This window comes from Hibiscus syriacus, unplaced genomic scaffold (genome assembly GCF_006381635.1).
Source record: "Hibiscus syriacus cultivar Baekdansim isolate YM2019G1 unplaced genomic scaffold, ASM638163v2 tig00110692_pilon, whole genome shotgun sequence".
Taxonomy (NCBI): Eukaryota; Viridiplantae; Streptophyta; class Magnoliopsida; order Malvales; family Malvaceae; genus Hibiscus; species Hibiscus syriacus.
In genome coordinates, this window is record NW_024062827.1 from 38973 (window position 1) to 50718 (window position 11746).

General features: G+C 29.2%; 1 protein-coding gene across 1 annotated transcript; it reads right to left on the reverse strand.

The window, feature by feature from the left end:
* Positions 1–3330: 3330 nt before the first annotated feature.
* LOC120138445 (protein arginine methyltransferase NDUFAF7 homolog, mitochondrial-like) lies at positions 3331–6613 on the reverse strand. The gene is made up of 10 exons (XM_039153904.1): positions 6301–6613; positions 6140–6201; positions 5759–5902; positions 5557–5667; positions 5205–5409; positions 4959–5017; positions 4398–4450; positions 4083–4305; positions 3829–3937; positions 3331–3698 (listed from the first exon to the last, which is right to left on the reverse strand). The coding sequence occupies exons 1-10, from the start codon at positions 6509–6511 to the stop codon at positions 3436–3438; spliced, it is 1440 nt and encodes a 479-aa protein (XP_039009835.1). The 5' UTR covers positions 6512–6613; the 3' UTR covers positions 3331–3435.
* Positions 6614–11746: the final 5133 nt, after the last annotated feature.

Sequence of the window (11746 nt, forward strand, 5' to 3'; positions counted from 1 at the left end):
TCTCATAATCTCAAACGACTATCATATCTCAATCAGCATGTTAATGTCCAGCTCAGACTATCGTTAATATTTTAACGGAAAAGGACGAGTTTGAAACATAATGAATTGTCAAGTGACCATTTGTAACTTCTAATAGTCGCCTCCAACAAAGCAACGCCCTATAGTCGGAGGATAATTTTGTAACTTTTAATATTCGAGGGACTTAACAAAGCAATATCCTATGGTCGGAGGACTATTTTGTAACTTTTAATAGTCAGGGACTCAACAAAGCAATACCCTATTGTCAGAGGACAACTTTGTAACTTTTAATAGTAGAGGGATCTTTGTAGAATATAGAAAATAAAGTATGTACAAAGGAAGGGTAGGATACATATAGAGAGCTCACCAACTTCAAGTCTTACAAACTAACTTCAGTGCCATATCATTGAAAACAAGTTCCATGAATTTACATGCCCCACACCAGGAAGCTGAGAAATCTATAATCATTTGAAAAAGAAAGAACAACTTCAAATCTTTCATATAATTATCGAGTCATCCACATAAGGAACACAATTTTGGATTTGTAATTTAGATAGAAAGGTACAAGCTTGGGTGTCTCCTTGAGAGTTAAAATGAAAATTTCATGAATGGAAGCTAAAACCCTTCAAGCCATAGATGAATGAAGAAGATGAATCTTCTGGTGTTGAATAGCTTAATATGCTTTATAAGAAGACTTAACGTAAAAGTATGTAATATCCCAAGTATTAGACCAGGGACTATATCAAAAAGATATGATAATTTAAGATTTAAAATTTAATAAGTGGTAAAAGATGAGAAAAATGATTTGGAATAGTGTTTAGACTAATTTTTATCAATAGATAAGTAAGAGGGAACTTTGGTCTTTTAAGAGTAAAATGAATTTAAAAATAGATAGGGATTTTAAATAGGAAGAAAGAGGAAAGTAAATTAATTTCTACACTTCTTCTTTACGTAGGGGTGCTCTCCTCTCTAGCATAAGGTAAATTCCCATTAGCTAGTGTTTTCTTTAAATTATGGGTTTCTTTGGTAACATTAAGTGATATATATGTATAAGGAAGAATTAAATGAGATTAAAATAATGAGATAAGGGATATAATGGGGATTTTATAAAATGAGTTTTGAAATGATATGTTAATATATGAGTGTTTATTGTTGTTTACTGGTAGATTTGACTTGTTAAAGAGTTAATTGAGAGATTAGAAACATTGGATGAGTTTAAAAACAAGATAGAAATTTTGGTGTGATTCTTAGAAGCAAATAATCTTGAGGGATACTAGATGTTTTAAGTATCTAGATGAGGAAAAGTTAGTATGTGTAAGTAATGAAGAGTTGGGTAGCATTATGGGAGGTAATCCTAACAAAATTTGTCCTCATTTGTGAAATAATCGGGTTAAAAATTAGAAAATTTGGGCATAAGTATCGATACTGATAGAACAATACCGATACTACAAGCTAAAAATATGATGAACCAGCTGTGTAGTATCGATACTGATTCAATCAATATCGATATCGACAAGGGAGTATCGATATCGAAGGGAAGGTATCGATACCATTTTGAAACAGAATGCAAAAACGGTATCGATACCATGTGAAGGTATCAGTACCTTAGTATGGTAATATTGATACCATAGAAGGGGTATCGATACTGAGGAACCAAAAATTGTATGAAAGACTAAGTTGTAGAAAAGTTACTAATAGGTACTTTTGAGTAATGTTTAAGTATAATTGTTAGGAAATATACTAACAATTGATATTATACATGTATCTGATGGATATGGAATAGATCGAAATCAAGCTCCTGAGTTAAGTAAAGTTAAATGCAAAGGTCAAGTTCCGAAGTAGCAGTTTGTGCGTTTTGGATATCAAAGCAAGGCAAGTCAGGTGAGTACATTTATTGTATGCAATTTATTTAAGGACAATATACAATAAATACAATTAGAATGTTAAATTTTAAAGTATGTTTTACAGTAGTTACTAAAATTTATTTAATGTATGGAAAGAATATTATGAATGAGTTTTAGAGTATGAACTGCTCTATAACGAATAAATAAAAGAATAATGCATATGGGTGCATTATTGGCATGAAAGGATGTCAAAGCTGAAATGCATATGGGTGTATTATCGGCATAAAAGAATAATGCATATGGGTGCATTATTGGTATGAAAGGATGTCAAAGCTGAAATGCATATGGGTGCATTATCGGCATAAAAGAATAATGCATATGGGTGCATTATTGGCATGAAAGGATGCCAAAGCTGAAATACATATGGGTGCATTGTCGGCATAAAAAAGTAATGCATATGAGTACATTATTGGCATGAAAGGATGCCAAAGTTAAAATGCATATGGATGCATTATCAACATAAAAATATGCTATAATTGAAAATGCATAATGATGCATAGTAAACGTGAATGGACGCTATTAATAAAAATAAGGAATAACGACTAATGATTATGACAATTTCAAATGGAATATGGTTTAACTAAAAAAGGATTAGAGAATCCTTAAAGAATGTACAATTCGATGTGAATCAAATAATATGACACACTTATGTATGCATAAATGTTTCTTTACAATATTGTATCTCGTTAAGAAAATAATTAACGTGTGTTGCTTTCACGCGTAGGTAAAAGTGAAGACTAATCCAGTAAGGAGTGCAGCCGTATCAGAAGATATCATCCATTAAGGTTGACTCACCAGTAACATTAGGACAATAGAAATCATGAAAAATATTGTTATCTGGCACGTGACACGTTTATATTTTTTGAAATTTTTATTTTTTTTAAAAAAAAATTCAAGTTTCTTTAAAATTAAAAGGAAACTAAAATCTTTAATTTTAAACCTCATTTCCAGCCATCGTGGGCTATATCTCGAACCATCATTTTTGTCCTCATCTACCCACTGATCGACCATCACTTTTTCCGTCATTCAAAACCCCTAGATACATAAATCCCGAAGTCTTTAATCCAAAATATAATAGGTGGGATCTTAACTAGGATTTAATACCAACAATCCCACCGGTGTAGTTCATACTGAGAGGGAGGGGGCAGAGAGCGTGAGAGGGAGGGAGACGGGGAATTATTATTTTTAAATGTTTTTTTAATAATATTATTATTATTTAATAAAAATTTTAAAATATATATAAACACGACTCATGTCAAATAATGATTTTTAACATCCGTTGTAACGTATACACTTAAAAGATAATATCGTCAGTTACTTTGAACGAAAAAAAAAATAGACACCTATTAAGTTAAAAACGTATTTGGTCATATTTTTTTCATTAAGCCAAAATTATAGTATAAAATGCATTATATCATCATAGGTGGAACTGAAATGAAGATTCAGACAACTGAAAATCTAGCTTTATTAAATTGTAATAGGAAAACATAATATAACAATGCTATTTAAAACTTCATTGAAATGGAATTGGGATGCCTTGCTTCTTGTTAACAATGGCCATTGCCATGTAACGGGTTCCCATACCGATCGGTGCCTGTTCCTCTGGCCCCTCCCAAAAGGGGGCTTCGCCGTCACCGACCAAACGCCAATATCCGGTCCTTAGAGATTCAGCTTGTTCATCTTTGCAGTTTTGTAACAGAGCTTCAACTCGGAAATTTATTCTAAGGGAACCGAGGAACTGGGACTGAGTAATAGGGCCGTGAACTGATACATCATCTAAAAGAAATGTGGGAATCATGGAATTAGTTATTTTCTTCTTTAATGGATTTCATTTGGACTCATTTTGGAATGAAATATGCTTAATACAACTGGATATCAATTTGACTAATAAAACAGAGATGCAAACCTGAAGCTTCCTCGGCAGAGTGCTTGATGGATGCAAAATCAACATATGCACTAAGATCAGCACTCCCAGGGTTGTCTAGTATGTTAACGAACTTGTGCTTCCGAATCGCCTGCACATGTTTCGTGGTTAAAAGAACAATGCAGAAGAGGAACAAAAAAAGGCGATTTTATAACTCTTAAAAGTGACAAAAAGCTAAAATTAGTTAATTTCCCGAGATTTCATTGTATCATTGATGAATAATAAGGCATCTATACCTGCAGACTATCTGACACTACTCCATTCAGGCCATAATCAATAACAAGTGCACCACCTCCATCAGTACCTATTCTCTTCGCTAGTGTATAAGTTAAGTCCATTGCTCTGGGGCAAACCTCTATTTGATTAAGCTTCTCTACTTCTTCGGAGACAACCCACTTGCAGCGTTTCATTAGGTAAAGAGTTGCAGGTGTAGGTTGCGGGGATAAAACAAAACGGAACCTGAACCCATACACAAAAAAGATATCAAACAACTATATTGTTTAAATTAGTAAGGTGATTGAATGTTGTAAGAGTAGATGTTAAATTCTTACAATGAAGCTTCCGTGACATCTATCATTTTCTCACACCAGCCACGAGAACCCCTCTGCAAAGAACTTTCAATTAAAGCAATGCAAACCAGATGATAAAGTACGGAGACTTCAAAATTACAAGTGTTCAAACTTGTCTAACTTAAAGAAGAAGACAACAACTCCTGACCATAAAACAATTTGGCAGTTTCTATACCTGGTTCTCAGCAATTGTTCAAAGCATAAAACATAAACTCGGCCCATGTCTTACATGACTAGATGTATATTATGTTGTACAATCTTCAAAGTACCATGGATCTATTCATGATCTCGTATTATCAGTAATGAGACAGCACATAAGTAATGTAACCCCTCTTACAATTTTCATAAACATGATAGCAGATGTGTAACCAAGTATGCTGGAAATTATAACAGAAACTTCATATAATGACACTAATCCAATGAATAATCATTAAAGTTAAATTATGTCAAGTTTTTAAAGTTCCATGGAGCAAGGAACAGCCAGCACAGGGCAACAGAAACAACAGATAATTAACCCCAAGGATTAGAATGAACAAGACAAACCTGAAATTGATGAACTGGAAGTGCATCATAAAATTCATGGGCAATAATTATGGTGGGCACTGCAACATATGCAAGTCAATGAGAAAACAGTAAGTTATTGTTTAACTCAATCCCTAAACTCTCTCTCTTTTTTTTGCTAAGCATCCATAAACTATTTAGGATATAAAATTCGAACTGCTTTCATAAACCAAAGGTATCTAGCTATTTGTTTCCAGAGGGAGAAAATACTAGAAGTTAAAGCCATACATCCTGTTGGAACTTGTTCCAGTGTCGCATGCCATGATACAGGTGTCCCAGCCAGTGTGCTTCGAGACATTTTATCAACACCTTCAGTGGTACTATCTTCATCCATGCATTTCAATTTTTGGTGCTGAAGTTTTTGCAGTGCTGGGCTACATTCTACCATGTGTATATGCAATGACTCCATAAAAATTTTAAATTTCGATGCACCCTATTGAGAAATATACCAAAACTCATTCAAAAATAAGCCAAATGTAGTCCTTACAAAACTAACAAAATAAAAACTTCAAAGCACTAACTTGCATATCTTTTACATATAGAAGTAAACTTGACTGAGAAATACAAGTGACTATCATACACGAAGAAGATCAGCCATTAGAGTTCCTCGGCCAGGGCCAAGCTCAACCAAGTTCACCCTCTTTGGTTGTCCCATTTGTTCCCATAAACACATAGCCCAAACACCAACCATCTGAAATTATGCCAATGGGGAAAACAGAATTAAATTGATTGTTTACTTGTGTATTCCTTCACATCCACAAATTCAGTAGAAACTGAGTTACCTCTCCAAACATCTGGCTTACTTCAGGAGATGTTATGAAATCACCTTCAGCTCCAAAGACATCTCGGTTGATATAGAACCCAGCCTTGGGATTTGTTAAGACTTCTTCCATATATTCCGCCACAGATATCGGCCCACCACGAAACTGACAAGATTTCACAAGCAGTAAAACCCAATGTTTCGAAGCGCAAAAGGCACAGTTTCAAGTACTAAAAGGCTCATGGGTTTTGGCTAACGAGTGTCCTAATGGTATTGTAGTTAAATGCAACAATTGGCAGGTAATCTTGACGATTTCAATGCATTAAAATGAAGATATTGCTTTAACTACAAAAGTAAAAAAAACCCAGAATTTGTTACATCAAAAGAGGCCGATTTTACTAACCTTAATAATGCCTTTGAGATGTTTAACAAGTTCAGAGTCTGTGGAAGGTTCATGAGAATGCTCTAAAACACCTCCACCAAAAAAAGCAAAAAAGAATGAACGAAAAAAATAAAGACTGAAATGATAGGAATATAGAGACAGAAAGAAGGTGGAAAAGTTACCAGGAGCATTGTAGAGTCCAGAACGGTCAATGGAAATGGTTTTCTCGGGTTGGTCTTGAAGCTGTTCGATGGAATTACTAGGAGGGATTTCGGGTTGCGATGATGAACAATAAGAGAAAACAGAGCCTTTGTTGCGTAAAGGAAGTGTTGACTGAGTAGACAGGAACCGATAAGCTTTGGGAGTTTGTTGAAACAGCAACTTCCTCAGCATTTTTGTCACTCAAAATGTCAAACACCAGAAAAAACAGTGTTTTGCTTCGTTTTTTCCCTTTGAAAAGCGGAGGAGGCTCAGATGGTTGGTGTCACCAAGACCACAAATGGGTACTTATGCGGTACGGCGCCTAAAAAATGTTAATATACTGTGTGATCGGTTAAATAAGTGATCGGTTAAAATTTAGATCGGTTATTTTATATTATTTAACCAAAAATATTATAAAGTACAATAACATATTAGGTAGCGCTTATATAATGTAATAAGTAGCGCTTATATTGACATATTTTATAAGTAAACCAGTATATTTATACCGATAACATTACAAATTTACTTATTACATTATAATATGTTGAAAGTGTTCATACTTTTTTATAAAAAAGATCGATATTTTTTTTAAAGTTATATAATTTATGTTTCAATTTTTTTAATAGTGTTTCATGTTTTTCACCTACAATATTAATTTAATAATTTCATTTGCACAAAAAATTATTTGATTGTTTTGATATTTTATAAAATTTAGAATTTAAATTTAACAATATTAACCAAAGATAATAATAAATATGTAATATATATGTTTTTTGTTTTTAATTTAATAATAATATATATCGTAACGTAAAAAATAAATCATTAGACGCCAATAATTACTAAATTAATATATTAAAACTCACTCAAAAGATAACCTTAAATTAATGTTTTCCACAATGAAAAAAGTATGTACACTTTTATAAAAAAAGATAGATACTTTACAATATAAGCATTACCTATTACATTATATAAATGCTACCTATTACATTATATAAGCGATACCTATTACATTATATTTTTACCTATTATATTGAAAGTGTCCATACTTTTTATAAAAATGATCGATACTTTTTTTAAAGTTATGTAATTTATGTTTCAATTTTTTTAACAGTGTTTCATGTTTTCCACCTACAATATTAATTTAATAATTTCATTTACACAAAAAATTATTTGATTGTTTTGATATTTTATAAAATATTGTTTAGAATTTAAATTTAACAATATTAACCAAAGATAATAATAAATATGTAATATATATGTTTATTGTTTTTAATTTAATAATAATATATACCGTAATATAAAAAATAAATCATTAGACGCCTATAATTACTAAATTAATATCTTAAAACTCACTCAAAAGATAACCTTAAATTAATGTTTTCCACAGTGAAAAAAGTATAGACACTTTTATAAAAAGGATAGATACTTTACAATATAAGCACTACCTATTACATTATATAAACGCTACCTATTACATTATATAAGCACTACCTATTACATCATATTTTTACCTATTATATTGAAAGTGTCCATACTTTTTATAAAAAGGATCGATACTTTTTTTAAAGTTATGTAATTTATGTTTCAATTTTTTTAATAGTGTTTCATGTTTTCCACCTACAATATTAATTTAATAATTTCATTTACACAAAAAATTATTTGATTGTTTTGATATTTTATAAAATATTATTTAGAATTTAAAATTAACAATATTAACCAAATATAATAATAAATATGTAATATATATGTTTATTATTTTTAATTTAATAATAATATATACCGCAACGTAAAAAATAAATCATTAGACGTATATAATTACTAAATTAATATCTTAAAACTCACTCAAAAGATAACCTTAAATTAATGTTTTCCACAGTGAAAAAAGTATGGACACTTTTATAAAAAAGGATAGATACTTTACAATATAAGCACTACCTATTACATTATATAAGCGATACCTATTACATCATATTTTTACCTATTATATTGAAAGTGCCCATACTTTTTTATAAAAAAGATCGATACTTTTTTTAAAGTTATGTAATTTATGTTTCAATTTTTTTAATAGTGTTTCATGTTTTCCACCTACAATATTAATTTAATAATTTCATTTACACAAAAAATTATTTGATTATTTTGATATTTTATAAAATATTATTTAGAATTTAAAATTAACAATATTAACCAAATATAATAATAAATATGTAATATATATGTTTATTGTTTTTAATTTAATAATAATATATACCGTAATATAAAAAATAAACCATTAGACGCCTATAATTACTAAATTAATATCTTAAAACTCACTCAAAAGATAACATTAAATTAATGTTTTCCACAGTGAAAAAAGTATAGACGCTTTTATAAAAAGGATATATACTTTACAATATAAGTACTACCTATTACATTATATAAACGCTACCTATTACATTATATAAGCGCTACCTATTACATCATATTTTTACCTATTATATTGAAAGTGTCCATACTTTTTATAAAAAGGATCGATACTTTTTTTAAAGTTATATAATTTATGTTTCAATTTTTTTAATAGTATTTCATGTTTTCCACCTACAATATTAATTTAATAATTTCATTTACACAAAAAATTATTTGATTGTTTTGATATTTTATAAAATATTATTTAGAATTTAAATTTAACAATATTAACAAAAAATAATAATAAATATGTAATATATATGTTTATTGTTTTTAATTTAATAATAATATTTACCGCAACGTAAAAAATAAATCATTAGACGCCTATAATTACTAAATTAATATTTTAAAACTCACTCAAAAGATAATTTTAAATTAATGTTTTCCACAATGAAAAAAGTATGGACACTTTTATAAAAAGAATAGATACTTTACAATATAAACACTACCTATTACATTATATAAACGCTACCTATTACATCATATTTTTACCTATTATATTGAAAGTGTCCATACTTTTTATAAAAATGATCAATACTTTTTTTAAAGTTATGTAATTTATGTTTCAATTTTTTAATAGTGTTTCATGTTTTCCACCTACAATATTAATTTAATAATTTAATTTGCACAAAAAATTATTTGATTGTTTTGATATTTTATAAAATAATATTTAGAATTTAAATTTAACAATATTAACCAAAGATAATAATAAATATGTAATATATATGTTTATTTTTTTTAATTTAATGATAATATATACCGTAACATAAAAAATAAATCATTAGATACATATAATTACTAAATTGATATCTTAAAACTCACTCAAAAGATAACCTTAAATTAATGTTTTCCACAGTGAAAAAAATATGGACACTTTTATAAAAATGATAGATACTTTACAATATAAGCACTACCTATTACATTATATAAACGCTACCTATTACATTATATAAGCGCTACCTATTACATCATATTTTTACCCATTATATTGAAAGTGTCTATACTTTTTATAAAAAGGATCGATACTTTTTTTAAAAGTTATGTAATTTATGTTTCAATTTTTTTTAACAGTGTTTCATGTTTTCCACCTACAATATTAATTTAATAATTTCATTTACACAAAAAATTATTTGATTGTTTTGATATTTTATAAAATATTATTTAGTATTTAAATTTAACAATATTAACCAAAGATAATAATAAATATGTAATATATATTTTTATTGTTTTTAATTTAATAATAATATATACTGTAACGTAAAAAATAAATCATTAGACGCTTATAATTACTAAATTAATATCTTAAAACTCACACAAAAGATAACCTTAAATTAATATTTCCCACAGTGAAAAAAGTATGGACACTTTTATAAAAAGGATAGATACTTTACAATATAACATGTAAAAATATGACAAAACCAGTTTCATTATGACAAAACCGATAAAATTTACCTGTTATGTTGAAAGTATGAGCACTTTTATAAAAATGATATATACTTACCGATAACCAAAGTTTACCGGTTACCAATTTTTTAATAGTTTTTCATGTTTTCTACCTAAAACATTATTAGTCTGTCAACATAATAGGTAGCGCTAAACCGAATTTATTAAATATCTTTTAATGTATCCGATAATACCGTATATTAACCGGCCTTTCCTGAGACAATCCCGATCACAAATACATCGTATGATCCAAATATTAATATAGGTAAACTATACAAATGGCCACTGATATTTAAGTACATTTCTCTTTTTCCTATTAATGTTTCAAAAGGAATGATTTGATCACTATTATTATCGATTAATAATAAATCGGTCGCTCTTCATTATCAGTCGTTGCTGGGACAACAAAATATTGAGGGGGTGCGCTAACTCGACTGATATGATATCGTATGGCCACATGAGATAACCATTCTGACTGGTCTTTTAACTATCATCTATTGTAACTTAATTATTGAGGACATTGTTCCACCATCGTCCTCCAAAAGCAACATAGTTAGGCCATCCTTCACCCAACTGTGAACTGGAGTCCTTGAGGTTGTAGTCCTCACTGTTGCAAAAGAAGGAAATCAACCAGTTGCTTGAACCAGTCAAGGAAAGTCTTTCGAGTAAGATCTTAAAAGTATTTCAAACACTCATCTAAAAAATGTTTCATATCTGATTGAAGGTCAATATCTCGCCATTAGGCTGATGAACGTAATGTCAAACTCTTTCGTCCACATCTATGATCAAAATAGTGTTGTGATTTCCGCAATGAGACATCTAGACATTCTACAGGGAATTGTAGGTCACTAATGAAAGTGACAAAAGTCCTCATTAAAGATAGAGTATTAATGTAAGAATTGATTAAGAAATGGAAAATAAACTAAATAAGGCATTGAAATTTGAGGCGTGAATCTTAATCGAAATAGGTGCAGACGAGGTCATTGTTCACCTAGCATAGGACTTAATTGCATTTGCATAAAAAAACATCATGTTTTGTTTGAATTTTTTTCATTTTTCTTAAATATTTTTAAAGTTGTTTGATTGAATGAACATTTTTAGGCTATGGATAATGAAAAAAAATTAAAACTTGAAAGACCTTTGAAATGTCATATAATGAAATGTTTTTTTAAGGATCAAGGTTATAAACCTTTGACAAGCGATGAGATTAGCTCTTTCATATTCCTTCATAATCCAAAAGTATGATCTTTTGATTTTCGACATAAAATCCTACATAACATTACCTCTCTCTAAAGAGATGAATTCAAAGTCATGCCCTTCACTTTTTAAACACAAAATGAATATTCTTCTGGCAAAATAAATTCCAAATACATTGAAGGCAAGATGTTTATTTGTGCGTAATTTTTTTTACATGAAAGTAAGATGGGGACATTCTGTATCAATTTTTGAAATAATAATGGGATGCATAAGAAAGAATTAAGATAGAAAAAAGAGAAAACACAAAATAAAAAGAAGAGAACTAGAAGGGATTAATAGGAATTT

Bases quoted from the DNA above. Each gene is read 5' to 3' on its own strand.
- LOC120138445 (XM_039153904.1), bottom strand. From the start codon at position 6,511: ATGCTGAGGAAGTTGCTGTTTCAACAAACTCCCAAAGCTTATCGGTTC. The intron at 4,306-4,397 runs GTAAGAATTTAA...GTATGGGTTCAG, and splicing joins GATGTCACGGAAGCTTCATT to GTTCCGTTTTGTTTTATCCC. The intron at 3,699-3,828 runs GTTTGCATCTCT...CATTTCTTTTAG, and splicing joins CTCTGCCGAGGAAGCTTCAG to ATGATGTATCAGTTCACGGC.